Below are 18035 nucleotides of genomic sequence, written 5' to 3'. Positions count from 1 at the left end.
TCTCTATGTCCTCATCCCCACAATGCACTCAAACAATGTAGAGGTATAGATGCTCCTTGACTTATGATAGGATTATATCCCAATAAACCCATTGTAAATTGAAAATGAGTTTAACATACCTAAGCTACCAAAAATTATGGCTCAGCCTAGCCTACCTTAAACATGCTCAGAACACTAATATTAGCTTATATTTGGGAAAAAATCATCTTGTTGCCACTTCCCAGCATTACGAAAGAGTATCATACCACATATCACTAGAAAAGATCAAAATTCAAAATTATAAGTACAGTTTCTACTGAATGCATTTCACCCTATCGTCAAGTCAAAATATCAGAAATACAACCATCATAAATTCAGCACCATCTGTATGTCACTGAATTGAAAAGAATAATTTGTTTTTATGTTTAGAGTTGGTATCCTTTATCTAAAACATCTATGACTCCATCTAAGAGTAGGCATCAAGTTTGTCTTGTCTGTTGCTGTATCCCTAATTCCTATAATGTTGCCTTGCTTATAGTAGGTTTCCAACAAACATTTGTTCAAACAATCAATAAATGAGTGTACATATGAAGTAGCTATTTCAGTACCTATCACATAATAGATGCTCAATAATTTATAGCTGCTGCTGCTATTGTCTTTACTGTCATTATCATCATCATTATTACAAGACCTGAGCTAAATTTACAACATGAGACTTTGTAATCCTCACTTGCTGTAAAAATACTGGATTCACTCCAAGAATAAATGGATGTAGATCCACTAACTAGTTTGGTGACCTTGGTCAGGTTACATTACTTTTCTTCCCAAAGCCTCAGGTTCATTCATATATGTATATATGGCAGTATTGTACAAGTCATGGATGTAATGGTTGTTAATATCAGGCTTTGTCTTTTACTATAGATGTGACCTTGGACAAGTTACTAATCTCCCTTCGTCTAACTTTCTTTATGTGTAAAATGAAGATAATTACAGCAACTAAGTCTACAGAGTGGTTGTAAGGATTAAGTGAGATGGTACAGGTAAATGCTTAGCACAGTACCTGACACAGAGTCAACATTTTAAATAATAACTATGACCCAAAGCCTCAGCCTCTGGCAGATCTTATGAGAAAGCCTTCATCTAATTATGTCAACTCAGATCAATGGGTGGGAAACTGCCAACTTTGAAATGCCACTGCTGGATTGGAGATTCTGATGTGTCTCTGCAGCAGACAGTGCCCCTGCCCATTTGATCACTACATACTGCTGGTCTACTTCTTCCCACTGTCAGGGCATCATGATTTGAGCCAAGTCAAAATGGCAGGGGAAATTGAAAGTCGCATTCTCTATTTTGACGCACACCCGACATTCTTGAACCTTTCTCCATCAAAATATCATGGTGTGTGTGTGTGTGTGTGTGTGTGTGTGTGTGTGTGTGTGTGTGTAAACCCAAGATAAATCATTTGGGCACTTGCTGTTCAACATTATCTGTAAATATGTTCACCTCTAGCAGAGAAAATAATTAAAATTTTACATAGTTCCTTAAAGCAATATTCTTTTGCACTGGATTTACTTGGATGGTCATGATAATAATTCCCTACATTTGTATTGCTTTGATAGCTTTCAAAGAAATTTCAGATTAGTCACTTGGAAGGATACATCTAATTGCAGGATAAGGAAGATTATTGCCATTCAGCCACTTTCAAACTTGAATAAACAGTTATCTCAAGACTTCTTGACTTACAGTCTGGGGAATTTCTCTTTGGTAGCCTAACTCCTCAGGAAAGACTAAATCATTTACTCCTACCAACAGCTGGAAAGTGATCTATTCATATCCTAACAAAACCTCCACACTTTTTCACCTAGCAAATTCTAGCCACTTTCTGAATAATCCATAACTGACTGTCAGCGTGGATGACCCTGTCTGATTATTGATGATTTCATTCCTTTCCCTCGCCTCTACATGCAAACTGCACTCTATCCCTCCCTGTCTTGGTCTCTGGCAGTTTCGCCCATTTGTCAATTTTCAATCTTTAGTTATCATTCCCCACCCAGGTGCTTATTATAAGCTGCCAGTATATTGCCATGTCGTCCATCTTCTCAGCTTTTGAATCTATTACATGAAAGGTCATATTTCTCCATTCCAATTTCTGCTAATGGCCTTAACAACACTTAATGGAAACAACAAAAAAGGATTTCACCTTTCAAAAGGTGTTGATCAACTTTCAACAAGTTCCCATTAATTCTGACTATGTTTCCAAGGATTAGCTGAGCAGGACTGCTGATGCCCACTACACAGGGGCTACTTCATGACATGCAATGTTCCGCTGGATCCTTTCTGCTGTCTGAGGGCCATTAGTAGTCTGGCAAGTTATATTTAATCATTATCATCTTGCTTGACAAATGGGCTTAGGAGGGCAGTTATCTCCCAAGCACATTAGATGTCCTCTCACAATTGAGTGACACTCCAGGGCTACCAAACCACTTCCTTCTTTTTCCCAAAGCCTAAATCAGACTTTGCAAACTCAGAAATTGGCAAACATTCCCCAGTCCTATGCCATGGCTCTAGTTTGTTTGAGGGAGCTGAGAAAGGATAGGTGCACAGCATGCATACTCACTGAGTTGGTGGTAGGAGGCTGTGAAAATAGAATCTTATAAAGGACCCTGTTGGTTCTTGCAAACAGACTTCCAAGACAAGAACCCTAAAGAGTTGCTCTTTAGGCAATATTTATAGGCAAAAAAGACAGAGATAATCTTAATAAACCTCACACCTTATTTAAAAATACTCAAAATGGATCATGGATGTCAAGCAGAAACACCAGATGTCAACCACTATGTTGCCCACTGCATCTTGGTATTGGCATTGTCAAGGAAAACATAATACAGTCAAACACTGGATGGAACAACGCTTTACTGACATAGACAAGGAAGAGCAAGATCAGCTCCAATAGTGGGCATTGGTCCCTCCTGGCAACCACAGCAGGGCAATTTGCCTACATGCACCTCTCATATCCCTAGAGGGCATAGAGAAAATACTAGGATTGACCAAGTATTATATGATGTACATGCTTAAACAGAATAAAGCAGTCACATTGAGTCTGAAACAGGGAAAAATATTCCCACACCAGGCCATAAGCATGGCATAGCCTGTGAGAGTTTCTTACCTCTTGGTAAGGAGGTGTTTCAGGTCATCTTTGGGAGGGGTGACAAGTTGTGCAATGAATGCTTTCCCAGCAATGGACTTAAATGTAAAGCATAAAACTTTTTTAAATGTAAGGGAAAATCTTTGGGGTTTAAGGCTAGACAAAGATTTATTAGACTTGACAACAAAACCACAATCCTTAAAAGGAAAAAAAGTTGATCAATTTGACTTCATCAAAATAATTTTGCTCTGCACAGGACTCTGTTAAGAGGATGAATCAATAAGTTACAAAGTGGAAGAAAATATTTTCAAGACATAGCAAACAAAGGACAAATATTTTGATATATAAATAACTAAAAACTCAACCATTTAAAATATCCACTGAAATTTGGGCAAAATATGTGAACAGAGATATCATGGGGAGGGTACATCAATGATAAATAAGTACATGAAAAGATATTCAATACCACTAGCCATTAGGGAAATGCAAATAAAACTGCAATGAAAAATCACTTCACACCTAGCAGAATGGCTAAAATAAAAAATCACAATAACACCAAATGCTGTCAAAGACATAAAGATACTATGCCACTCATATATTGGTGGTAGGAATGTAAAATGGTACACTCTGGAAAACAGCCCTATAGTCCATCAATAGGATAAATATAAAGTTCCTTTATGACCTCGTTATATAAATGAGCCAAAAATGGCTTCAGTATATTGGCCCTAAGTTGTTTATTCTTCAAAGCAGGCCAGAAGTTAGCTCAAAAGCCCACCAGCACCAAGCTCTAATTTTTATATAGTTTATTGTTTAAAATATGGCCCAAACAGGCATCATTTTTTAGCCTTTTGGAGCTTGCTTACTTTGCGCACCCCACACAACTGCACCCAACATCTGCTAACAATCTACACTAATAAAAGAGAAACATGCAAATTAACCATCACTCCGCCACTCCGCTACACCCACCAGCCAATCAGAGTGACTATGCAAATTAACCCAACAAAGATGGTGGTTAATTTGCATACGCAGATGTGGAGCGAATACTGAAGATGACTGAAGATGGTGGTGGCCATGGAGCTGGAGCAAGCATGAGGCTTGGGTTGCTCCCAGCAACAGAAGAAGCCAAGCTTCCTGCTGGACCTGGATTCCACTCAAGGAGTGGCTGGGGGCCTGGGTTGCCAAGGGCAACCCAGGCTTCTAGCCCACCTTGGGCTCCACTCAAGGAGGGGCTGGGGGCCAAGGCTCTGCTCAAGGAGTGGCTGGGGGCTGGCGACCCAGGTTTCCAGCCAGCCCTGGCCTCCACTTGAGGAGCTGAAAAAAAAAGGAGGGGCTGGGAGCAGCAGGAGCAGAGAAGCCAAGCCAAGCCTCTCTGCTGCGGCTGGATCAAAGGCCTGGGTCCCGAGTGCCAGAGGAAAACCGGTGCCGGCAGCCAGAGAAAGGAAGGTCTATTGTGCGAATCTTTGTGCAATGGGCCACTAGTAGATAAGATAAAACTCCTGGACTATAGCCCTAGCTGGTTTGGCCCCGGTGGATAGAGCATCAGCCTGTGGACTGAAGGGTCCCAGGTTCGATTCTGGTCAAGGGCATGCACCTTGGTTGCGGGCACATCCCCAGTGGAGGGTGTGCAGGAGGCAGCTGATCGATGTTTCTCTCTCATTGATGTTTCTAACTCTCTATCTCTCTCCCTCTCTGTAAAAAATCAATAAAACATATTAAAAAAAACAAAACTCCTGGACTATAAAACCCACAAGCCACTACTGTCTTTCAGAGCTCTCTGACCCAGACACTCTACACCAGCAGTTCTCAACCTGTGGGTCGCAACCATCGGAAAACACATACAGCATATCAGATACTTACATTACGATTCATAACAGTAGCAAAATTACAGTTATGAAGTAGCTACGAAAATAATTTTATGGTTGGGGGTCGCCACAACATGAGGAACTGTATTAAAGGGTCGCGGCATTAGGAAGGTTGAGGACCATTGCAGTCTACACCATACTGCTAAGTAACATCATCTAGACTTGTAAGCTCCCTTTACGATCCTCCCCTCCTCCTGAAGTTCCCTTGCCCTCCTCCCCTCAATAAAATAAAAAAGGGGAAATTTGGATACAGAGAAAGACATACACAAAGGGAAGATTATGTAAAGATATCCATGTGATAGTGGAGGTAGATATGGGATGGACACAATGCAAGCCAAGGATTGCAGGCCACCACCAGAAGCTTGAAAGAGTAAAGGAAGGCTTCTACCAAGACAGTCTCATAGGAGCATAGCCCTGTCAATCTCAATACCTTGATACTGGACTTCTAGCCTCTGAAACTGTGAGATAATAAATTTTTATTATTTAAGCCTCACAGTTTGTGGTACTTTGTTATGACAGCCTTAGAAAATTAATGCACCATGGAATATTAGTCATCAATGAAAAGAATGAACTCTTAATAAACACAACTTAGAGAATTATGCTGAGTATTTTAAAAAGACATTCCCCGAAAGGTTATATACTAGTACTGTATAATTCCACTTATATATCACTTTTGAAATGGCAACATTTTAGAAATGGAGGGCAGGTTAATAGTTACCAGGCTTTAGGGACTGGACATGAGGATGGGAAAGGAGGATATGGGATGGCTATAAAGGGGAAACAAAAAGGATACTGTAGAAATATTCTGTATCTTGACTGTGGTGGATACATGAACCCACATAAATTATAAATTTGGATAGTACTTAACACACACAAACACAGATGAATACAAGTAAACTGAGAAATCTGGAATAAAATCAGTGAATTATATCCCAATATTTTGGTTGTAATATTACACTATAGTTTTGCAAATGTTACCACTTGAAAAATTGAGCAAAGTGTCAGTGGGTCTCTGAATTATTTCTTACAACTGCAGGTAAACTTACAGCTATAAATTTTTCCATTGAAATAAAGCATCACTTGGCTGTTTAGAACAGGGGTCCTCAAACTACGGCCCACGGGCCACATGCAAATACAAATATTGTATTTGTTCCCGTTTTGTTTCTTTACTTCAAAATAAGATATGTGCAGTGTGCATAGGAATTTGTTCATAGTGTTTTTTTAAACTATAGTCCAGCCCTCCAACGGTCTGAGGGACAGTGAACTGGCCCCCTGTTTAAAAAGTTTGAGGACCCCTGGTTTAGAACATGCTTTAAAGGGCAAGGGTGAAGGTAGGGGAGGGTGGGGTAAGGGGGAGAGATCAACCAAAGGACTTCTATGCATGCATATAAGCATAACCAATGGATACAGACACCAGGGGGGTGAGGGCATGAGTGGGGGGATGGGGGGACAATAGAGGGATAAAGACACATTTATAATACCTTAATCAATAAAAGGAAAAAAAAGGCAAGGGTGACAGAAGAGAGAACAGCTAGGAAACTTTTGCAGAAATCTAGGAGAGAAATGGACGGTGGCTTCCACTAGGCTTATAGTAGAAGGGTAGAAGCAGTGTGTAGGGAGAAGTAGTTGGATTCCAGATATATAGTATTTTGAAGGTAGAACTAAGACAATTTGCTGACAGATGCATGTGGGATGTGAGGGGAGGGGGAGTGTCAAGGATGACTTCAATGTCTTAAGATGGAGAAAGCTGTAGAGTGAAGGAAAGGAATTGTGATAGGAAAGCTAGGGAAGCTGAATATCATCAGGAGAATAATTGCAGATAGAGAAAAAAATTAATAACTGAGACTTCAATGAAGGTTCTCAAAGAAGGGCCTCAAAAATGTATATCAAAAAGTTTAGGTTACCCCTAGTCAGTTTGGCTCAGTGGATAGAGCGTCAGCCTGTGGACTGAAGGGTCCTGGGTTCAATTCCGATCAAGGGCATATGTCCAGGTTGTGGGCTCGATCCCCAGTAGGGGGCGTGCAGGAGATAGCTGGTCAATGATGTTCTCTCATCATTGATGTTTCTATCGCTCTCCCTCTCCCTTCCTCTCTGAAATCAATAAAATGTATATATTTTAAAAAGTTTAGGTTACCCATCTATGAAAGTACAGAATATCCAAATGTATAGATTGACAGACTACTTTCAATAAGGAGTCTGCAGCCCACATTTTAAAGATTATTGGGCTAGGATATCTTGAGTGGGGGCACGAGCCTCATGACCTGAGTTCATGTGCCATCTGAGACACCAGAAGGAAAGTACTATCTCCTCCCCGCCAAAACCCATTAAACAACAACAAAACAAAACAAAACAAAACAAAACAAAACAAAACAAAAAAGCAGGTCCAATGTGACTGCTTTCATAGTCTGCTAATACATCCTTAAATGGACAGCTATTTACTGTGAAAATATTGTGAAGAATTACTGATCCTGTCTTTCTACTGGGAGCTTGGCTGCTTCCCCCAGATCTAGCCTGTGAATCTTATGGTTAATGCAGACTCCAGGAGATGTGTAGCCCTGTCTGCCACCTTTACCATTATGCTTCTTGCCCCATATGTTAGCTGGTTTATAATTCTCTCTACTGGTATTAAAATTTTTCCTCTGGGAACCAAATTAAGACATACAAAGCAAAACTAATGTGCCCTCTGTATGAAGTGTATACAGCAATGTTCAAAATGTTGGTTTTGGGGAACTCCAAGCAGCAGACAGTGCTCCCATAATGCCTGTCACTCCTGGACAGGACCACAGGGGGAGTAGAAAAGAGAGAGGAAGGGAGAGATAATAGGGAATCTTTGGGATACAGCTGCCACCTACTGCTGCTCTGCCATGCCTGGAAAAGCAATGAAAGCTGAAGGTAAGTGCTCAGTTTCCTAGGCCCCTGGTGAGACTCCTATATTTATTAAAAAAACAAAACAAAATGAAACACTTTATTGTTGAAATTATTACAAATGCCCTCCCTTTTTTCTCCCGTTGACCCTCTCCACCCAGTTTTGCACTATTGTTTGTTCATGGGCTATGCATATGTGCATATAAATTCTTCATTTAATCTCTTCCCATTCCCCCTCTTTCTGAAATATGTCAATCTGTTGCATGTTTCAATGTCTCTGGATCAGTTTATTTTCTTCCAGGCCAAGAGACATATGAAAAAATGCTCAAAGTCACTAATCATCTGTGAGATTTAAATTAAAAGGACAATTATGTATCACCTCACACCTGTCAGAATGTCTATCATCAACAAATGGCAAGTGTTGGCGAAGATGTGGAGGAAAGGGAACCCTAGTACACTGCTGGTGGGAATGCAGACTGGTGCAGCCACTGTGGAGAACAGTATGGAGTTTCCTCAAGAAAATTAAAAATGGTACTCCCAGTTGACCCAGTGATCCCATTTCTAGGAATATATATCCTAAGAAATCAGAAACACCAATCAGAAAGTATATATGTATCCCTATGTTCATAGCAGCACAATTTACAATAGCTAAGAACTGGAAACAACCCAAGTGCCCATCAGTAGATAAGTGTATAAAAAATCTGTGGTACATTTACACAATGGAATGCTACACAGCTGTAAAAAGAAAGAGCTCTTACCATTTGCAACAGCATAGATGGACCTGGAGTGTATCATGTTAAGCAAAATAAGCCAGTAAGGAAAGATAGGCATCACATGGTCTCACTCATATGTGGAATCTAATACACAAAATAAACTGACGAATAAAATAGAAGCAGAGATATAGAAGAATGGAACAGACTGGTGAATATCAGAGGGAAGGTGAAGGTGGAGGTGGGAAGGGAGTGATTAACTGGATAACTTATATACATACATGCATAACCCATGGACACAGACAATAGTGTGGTGAAAGCCTGGGACGGGCAGGTACGGGGTGGAGGAGGTCAATAGGAGGAAAAAAAACACAAAGGGGACATCTGTAATACTTTCAACAGTAAAGATAAATTATAAATAAATAAATAAATAAATAAATATCACTTCTACAGAGTGGCCTAACCTGACAAGTCAATCTAAAAATAAAAATAAAAATAAATCCAGCGGTGGGGGTGAAGGCAGGGCTGGGGGGCAGGGGCAGGCTGGGAGAGGACAATGGGTGGGAAAGGGACATATATAATACTTTCAACAATAAAGAATTTTAAAAACACACAAAAAACTCCCTGTTCTCTCCCATTCCAATTACTTTATCACATTTTCTAATTTTATTACCTTTATAACACCAATAGCTGAACATAGAAGCAATATAGCTTAGTGTTATAGTGCCAAATAGCCTGGGTTTGGATTCTGGCTCTACCACTTTTGGCTCTGTGATTTTAGGCAAGTTATTTAAACACTCAACTTCAGTTTTTTTCATCTGTGAAAAAAGAATAATAATAATATCTGCCTCTCAGTGTTGTTGTAAGGACTAAATAAATTACTACAGGTAAAGTGTTCAGCATAGTGTCTGGCACATTGTAAAACTATCTCTTAATATTTGCTATTGTGGTAGCCAGCCTCCAAAGTGGCCTTTCAATGATCCCCACCTCCAGGTATTCATGCCAGGGTTGGTCTGTGTGATAAGGCAGAAGTGATGGTATGTCACTTCTGAAAGTAGGATATAAAAGTTTTCATCTTTCATCTGGGGGCTCTCACTCACTTCTGCTCTCTTTATCGGATCACTCACTCTGAGAAAAGGAAACTAATTGCCATGTGAAATAGCCTGTGGAGACGTCCAGGTAGCATGTCAAAACATAGAGGCCTCTGGCCCACAGCTAGAGAGGAGCTGAAGCCTTCTCACAAACACATGAGTGAGCTTGGTAGCAGATTCCAAATCCCTCATTAACAACTTTACTGCAATCTTATAAAAGATCTTGAGCCAGAACTATCGAGCAAAGTCATTCCTGTCCCTCAGAAAGTATATGGAATAATAAATATTTATTGTTTTAAGTCACTAAGGTTTAAAGTAATTTGTTATGCAACAGCAGTTAACTAATGCAGCAATTAAATTATCTTGTTGGTCTACCGGATTATTATCAGCCCTCTCTTCTCTATCTGTAGTATCATTTAGTAGACTCCTGAGTTTAGAGTGAACACAAGCATTTTATGTAGTGATTAAACTTCGGAATTTCACTAGAGGTTTTGGGTAGGTCTTATTTAATTGTTACCATATTATTTCTGGTGTCATAGAAAGAATATCGGGCCAGGAATGGAAAGTATTTTCACTGGATATCTGATTGATCTGGGATAAGTCATTTCACCCCTCAGAACATTCTCATCTTTCATACAGGGAAAATAATACCTGACATACATACCTGTTCTGGTAGTTATTAAAATGAAATGGGATAATAGATGGAAACCCAGTAAAACAATAAGTGGTGTCAGGACAACATTAAATTCCCTGTAATAATTGTTTTGTTTTGTTTTGTTTTGTTGTTGATAGCTAGGTGGAAAAAGTCTTCTGAATTTATATATACAGTTATAATTTCTACAGTGGCAGTTTCTCAATTACTAATCTTTCCATCAAAGCAAAGCCTTTCCCCTAATGAACCAAGGCATCATTCTCTTTCAATGATTGTAATTTCCCCTGAGCATATTAACTTCCTTCACTCTTAGTTTGACTGTGCAATTATCAATTGTATAATCATAATTATCAATTGTATTTATGTATAATAGCAATGTAAAAAATAGAAAACAATGTTAAGAATCAATTTCACTCATAATAGCACCTAAACATAAAAAATACACTAAGGGATACATTTTGCAAAATATTTTATAAGATTGTATCATAAAAACTATAAAATACTGTCTAGAATATCTAAACACATGTAATAATGGGCCAGGTTTATGAACGAGAAAACAATATTGATCTCAATTCTTCCCAATTTGATCACAAATTCAATGTAATAGCATTTAAAATTTCAGCAGGTTTTTGGAAATTGACAATCTAATTTTAAACCCCAGATAATAAAGGAGAAACAGAAAGAAGGAGAGAAAGAATCACCACCTCCATCCACCACCAAGCTAGAGTACTTATACTAATACATAGCAATAATTAATATAATGCCATAGTAACTAAATAGTGTGTTAGTGAAACCATAGGAAAACAGTTCAGTGAAACTTGCTTTGTTGGCAGAGGCATTATTGCTACAGAGTGGTGAAAAGATAATGCTGGACCAAGTGAATACCCATATGGAAAAATTAACATTCACCTCTACCTAACATCATATACAAACATTAATTCTAGAAAAAATATAGAAGTTTTATTTCATTTAGGGAGACAAAATTTTTCTTAAATAGGGAACAAAAAACATTAATCTCCCCCCAAAAAAGGACATATTGATAAATTAGACTTTATTAAAGCTAATAATACCTTTTAATCAAGACACAAGATAAAAATAAAGACAGTAGAAGGGCCAGCCAGGTGGGACAAGATATGTATACATTCTGACAAATATTCAGAACATATAAAGAACTTCTAAGTATCAATAAAAAAATATTGACAAACCGAAGCTTTTTAATAATGGACATGGAAAAAGATGCTCTCGCCCTAACCTGTTTGGCTCAGTGGATAGAGCGTCGGCCTGCCGACTCAAGGGTCCCAGGTTCGATTCCGGCCAAGGACATGTACCTTGGTTGAGGGCACATCCCCAGTGGAGGGTGTGCAGGAGGCAGCTGATCGATGTTTCTCTCTCATCGATGTTCCTAACTCTCTATCCCTCTCCCTTTCTCTCTGTAAAAAATCAATAAAGTATATTTAAAAAAAAGAGAGAAAAAGATGCTCTCAACATTATTTATCAGAGAAACATAAAGTAATAAAGAAAGATACAATACATTTAGGCCCTGGCTGGGTACCTTCAGTTGGTTGGAACATTGTCCCAATGTGCCACGGTTTCAGGTTTTCAGGTTCCAGCCCCAATCAGGGCACATACAAGAGTCAACCAATGAATGCATAAATGAGCGGAACAACAACTCTCTCTCTCTCTCTCTCTCTCTCTCTCTCTCTCTCTCTCTCCTTTCCTCTCTCTCAAAAGCAAATCAATAAGAAGAGAGACATTTATCCTAACACCTTCCCAATTAGAATGTCTCAAAATTAAAAGTACCGGCAATACTGTTAGTGAATATATGAAACAACTTGAACTCTCATACATTGCTGTTGAAGTGTCAAGTTAATGCATACACTTTGGAATATGCTTTGGTGATGCAGATGTATATGCATGTAAAAAATTGTCAAGGTGTACACTTAAATTTGTGCATTTTACCATTTCTGAGCTACATCTCAATAAAAAGAAAAAAAAAACAGAAAAATGATAAAAAGACATGAGACAATAGTGAAAAATTGCAAACAACACGCATATTTGCTCTTATGAAGAAATTAGTATTAATTTTGCAGATTAGAGAACAGTATGTTTTGTTAAAAGTCCATACCTTTTAGAGATGCATCCTGAAAATTTTGTGGATAAAATGACATTACATATGGAATTTACTTTAAAAAATCCAGTTTGGTGGGAGGCAGTAGATGGGAGTACAGATGAAATAAGGCTGAGTATGTGGTAATAATTACTGAAACTCAATTATTGGTAAAAAGGGATTTCAGAGATTCCTTCTTTTTGGAGAAACCAAGATGGCGTCATAGGTTAACGCCGGAGTATGCTGCCTTGAACAACCACTTCAAAAATACAACTAAAAGACGGAACGGACATCACCCAGAACCACAGGAAGGCCGGCTGAGTGGAAGTTCTACAACTAGGAGGAAAGAGAATAACATACCGAGACTCAGAGGAGGCGCAGTGCTGAAGTCAAATACTAAGGCCATCATGGAGGGCAGTGGCCGGATAAGGGCAGAATCTTACCCTGACAGCAGCACTCTGGTTAGTGACATCGCTGAAAGAGATGATTCTGGTGTTTACAACATAAATCTGAAAAATGAAGCTGGAGAAGCACATGCCAGCATCAAGATTAAAGTTGTGGACATCCCTGATCCTCCAGTGGCACCGAATGTGACAGATGTCGGAGATGATTGGTGCATCATGAACTGGGAGCCTCCTGCCTACGATGGAGGGTCCCCAATCTTAGGATACTTTATTGAAAGGAAAAAAAAGCAAAGCTCCAGATGGATGAGGCTGAACTTTGAGCTCTACAAAGAAACAACTTTTGAGCCCAAAAAAATGATTGAAGGCGTGGCCTACGAGGTCCGTATCTTTGCCGTCAATGCCATCGGCATCTCCAAGCCCAGTATGCCCTCCAAGCCATTCGTTCCTTTGGCTGTAACCAGCCCCCCTACACTTCTGGCTGTTGACAATGTAACTGACACCACTGTCACAATGAAGTGGCGGCCCCCACATCAGATCGGTGCCGCAGGTTTAGATGGCTATGTGCTAGAGTATTGCCTTGAAGGAACTGAGGACTGGATAGTTGCAAACACAGATCTGATCGACAAGACCAAGTTCACCATCACGGGCCTGCCCACGGATGCAAAGATCTTTGTGCATGTGAAGGCTGTGAACGCAGCCGGTGCCAGCGAGCCCAAGTACTACTCTCAGCCCATCCTTGTGAAGGAAATCATAGAGCCTCCAAAGATTCGCATCCCACGGCACCTGAAGCAAACCTACATCCGCAGAGTTGGAGAAGCTGTCAACGTGGTGGTACCTTTCCAGGGAAAACCAAGACCACAATTAACTTGGAAGAAGGATGGTGCCGAAATTGATGAAAATCAAATCAACATTCACAACTCTGAGACTGACACTATCATATTTATCAGAAAAGCGGAGAGGAGCCACTCAGGGAAATATGATCTGGAAGTCAAAGTGGAGAAATTCGTGGAAAGCGCATCGATCGACATCCAGATCGTGGACCGTCCGGGTCCACCCCAACTTGTGAAGATTGAGTATGTCTGGGGAGAGAATGTTGCCCTATCATGGACACCACCAAAGGATGATGGAAATGCGGCCATTACAGGGTACACGATCCAGAAGGCTGACAAGAAGAGCATGGAATGGTTCACTGTCATTGAGCACTATCACCGAACCCATGTCACCATTACTGAACTGGTCATACGCAATGAATACTACTTCCAGGTCTTTGCTGAAAACATGTGTGGCCTCAGTGAAAATGCAACAATTACTAAAGAGAGTGCTGTGATCGCCAAGGATGGCAAAGTCTATAAAAATCCAGTGTATGAGACTTCGATTTCACAGAGGCGCCCATGTTCACTCAGCCTTTGGTCAACACCTATGCTATAGCTGGGTACAATGCCACTCTGAACTGCAGTGTGAGAGGAAATCCCAAGCCCAAAATAACCTGGATGAAAAACAAAGTTGCTATTGTGGATGACCCAAGATACAGGATGTTCAGCAACCAAGGGGTCTGTACGCTGGAGATCCGCAAGCCCAGCTCCTATGACGGAGGCACTTACTGCTGCAAAGCAGTCAATAACCTAGGGACAGTGGAGGTCGAATGCAAACTGGAGGTGAAAGGTGGACTTTCCTTCTGTAGGCTCCTCTTGCAAGGTGTACCTCCTAACATAATTGAGTCATATATGCGAGATTTGCACTCAAGCAATCCTGAGGAATACTAAGGGCCCGGCCACTGACCCTGCACTCTACTGCTTTGAAATATGGTTGCAATGAGAAAGCGTTGTCTGTGTTAACACCAGGCACCCAAGTGTGGCCGTTTTTGTTTTGTTGTTTTTTCTTTCTTTTCTTTTTTTTCCTTCTAATGTTGAAGAAGAAAAAAATATTTGCACAAATTGCTTCATTAAAAAACTGTAAACAAAAAAGGGATTTCATTACACTATTATCTCCATTTTTTGTTTGATTGAACTTTTCTATAATAAAAATGACACCCTTTATTCTCAAAAAAAGCATAGACTTTTGTAGTCATACAGAGCTCTCCTACTGATTAGTGTGTGACTATGGAAAAGTTGCCTAACCTCTCTGAACCTCAGTTATCCTCATTTTTAAAAGGAGAAGTTGGGAGGGCTAGCTAAGATTCTGCAGGTAAGCACTCAGCATATAGCAGGTGCTCAGTGCTTGCTGATTCCCTATTTTCCTTTTTACCAAGATATTCCCTAATTTCTTGATCAATATAGATGATATCTGCTTTTGGTCTTTTGTTCCCTATGAGACAGTGTTTTGTGAAAGATACACCAACACACTCATTGACCTGAGGTCTTTAAAAGATGCAGAGAGTGTGTGTGTGAGGAGAGACACAAGTAATGCCAGCATACCAAAACTCCTAGGAAAAATGCCCTTATATCCCACAAAGCCCTGGGTACAGCAGGCGCCTAAAAGTACTTGTTGATTGACAGGGTGGGTGGGGGAATTCCAGATCAACCTCTGTTTGGTTTCCCCATATTTCAAGGTAAAGATGATAGAGCAGGTGGTATGTATGATAGTACTCTTTCACTCCCCTAGATCTGGCACCAGAGTCTACCTGACCCAAACTCAAAGTGTTTAAGCTCCTCCATGGTCTTTCTAATTTCACATCATTTAATTTCCATTGGAAGTTGCTACAATTTATGACATCATGATTGAAAACTTGAACACTGTCTCTGCCTCTAACTAATTCTGTGAGTTACTTAATCTTTCTGATCCTCGCTTCACTTGTATTCAAAATGGGGCTACTGCAAAAGGTAGCTGTAAGGATTAAATTTTTAAAACACATGTAAAATTCTTAGCTTGGTCCCAGCATGTGGTAAGTGCCTTCTGATGCAGTTAGGTCTGTATGCCAGGAGCTTTACACATATTATGTTTAACATTCTACATTCCTCAGCTCCCTTTTCATGTCCCACCAGCCTCACAAGGCTCCCAATTTTCCTTAGGGTGTCCTGGACCCCCAAAGTCCCTGTCCACCCCAGCATTATTGGTCCTTCTTCCACTCCAAACTTAACCGCCCAGTTTCCTATATCCTGTTCATTATTTACTGTTCTCCGCCAGGTGGCACCAGAGAATGTGGGAAGCCCTTGAGCTCTGAGCAAACTTCCCAGAGGATTTTTAATTGAGGGGGCTTCCTCTAGAACAGTGGTCCTCAACCTTCCCAATGCCGCGACCCTTTAATACAGTTCCTCATGTTGTGATGACCCCCAATTTAATTGTTACAAATTGAACATAATTAAAGCATAGTGATTAATCACAAAAACAATATGTAATTATATATGTGTTTTCACATGGTCTTAGGCGACCCCTGTGAAAGGGTTGCTCGACCCCCAAAGGGGTCGCGACCCACAGGTTGAGAACCGCTTCTCTAGAACCAAAAAAGTTTTTCTTGTGAAAGGAGAAGTTTTGTGTTTTGTTTGTTTAAAGCCTGCCCAAAATCACAACGCATCGACCATCTAAGCCCATAAGTCAGGTAACAGCCCTACCTATACTTTTCATCCATGTATTTCTATCTTCCCTCCTTTCCAGTATTTGGACCAGAAGGCCTTTCTTTCAAGGAAAAGTGTCTCCTGATTGCTCATTTAGTGCTCTAAGATAAATTACTCTAGCCAACAGGGCAGAAATAGGGCCTAAGACAAAGGCTTGGTCCAAAGTTACACTTCTATATATCACTCTCTTTTTTCAAAGATAAATAGCTGGAATTTTTAAAAAGGTGAAATTGCAAGTTACCTGTTCAACTGAGAGGCTTGGTAATTTGTTCACTGTTCCTTGTGAGTTCAACCTTGAACTTTGATCTCATCATCAGTTACCACTCACAAGTGTTTACACTTGACATCTCTCACTGAAACATCAAAAGTCTCGCTGGTGGATGGGTTTGCACAAAGCTATTCAAGCAAAAACCATTGTGGGACTTCTTGTTCCAGAGGGCAGTTATGGATGAACTAACGTCTAACATCATCTAACATCATCAGAGGGGAAAAGCAGAAAACAAGAGGCTTTCTGGGAAATGAAAGGTCTCTATTGAGATTTCTTTCAATTCAGATTATGTAAAATCGATGGAGATGGACATTGTTTCTACTCCTATGTAAAAGGATTTGGACATGGAAATCACAAAATTTATGAGAATAAGTTTAAAACTATTTAAAACTTTAATTTACAGTGTTTTTCTTGGCTTCCTGTCCAGAAAAACAAACAAATGAAAACAAAAGTTTGTTTTAATCATTTTAATCACTTTGGCTGAGAGGCAGCCACTCCACTTGCACTTCTAACCTCTCCCTGTTTACCCAAAGTCACTTGCTGGTACTTTCTGGAATGTGTACATTCAGGATATTTCTATGAGGACGAGAGGGGCAGAAGAGAAGATTCGTTAGCTATGAGTGGCTAGATTTACAAGGCATCTTGAATCTAGCATCCTCAAAATTCTAGACTTTGGACCAGAAGGCCTTTATACACTAGAACATTATTGAGATAAAATGTTATCCAAAGATAAGGCAGAACATTAGTGAAGTTCAGTGTGGAAGGAAAGAACAAAGAAGAAAATAGAGCTCTGAGAAAAAGAGGTGGACAGTGCTTAATATGCTTCAGTTTCCACAATTGTAAAATTGGAAAAATAATAGTTATTATAATGTTATTATAACGGGAAGAAAGTTACTCCTTGTAAAGCACTTGTAACAGCACCTGGCATGTAGAAAGTGCTATCTTTTTAAAAATATGTTTTTACTAGAGGCCCAGTCACGAAATTCGTGCACTTGGGGTGGGGTTCCCAGCCTGCACCCTCTCGCAATCTGGGAGCCCTCGGGGGAACCCATGGGGAGTGGGCCTAAGCCATCAGTCAGACATCCTTTGCACTGCTGTGGAGGCGGGAGAGGATCCCATGAGCCCAGCTTTTGGCTGAGCAGTGCTCCCCCTGTGGGAGCACACTGATCACCAGGGGGCAGTTCCTGCATTGAGTGTCTGCCCCCGGGTGGTCAGTGCATGTCATAGAAACCGGTTGTTCCACCGTTTGGTCAATTTGCATATTAGCCTTTTATTATATAGGATTGCTTTCAGAGAGAGGGACAGAGCAATGAAACATCAAAGAGCCCTAGCTGGTTTGGCTCAGTGCATAGAGCGTTAGCCTGTGGACTGAAGGGTCCTGAGTTTGATTCTGGTCAAGGGCAC

General features: G+C 40.2%; 1 protein-coding gene across 1 annotated transcript; it reads left to right on the top strand.

Annotated features, from left to right (window-relative positions):
• Positions 1-7847: 7847 nt before the first annotated feature.
• Positions 7848-14575, top strand: LOC308511804 (myosin-binding protein C, slow-type-like; the record flags this gene model as incomplete). The annotated part of the gene is given in 3 exon segments (XM_081081678.1): positions 7848-7875; positions 12790-14174; positions 14180-14575. Coding segments are annotated over 3 exon segments (1809 nt in total).
• Between the last annotated feature and the right edge of the window lie 3460 nt (positions 14576-18035).

The sequence above is a fragment of the Myotis nattereri genome, assembly GCF_964212035.1.
Source record: "Myotis nattereri genome assembly, chromosome: X".
NCBI lineage: Eukaryota > Metazoa > Chordata > Mammalia > Chiroptera > Vespertilionidae > Myotis > Myotis nattereri.
The sequence above is the reverse complement of the archived record's forward strand: the minus strand, read 5'-3'. Positions and strand labels throughout refer to the sequence as shown.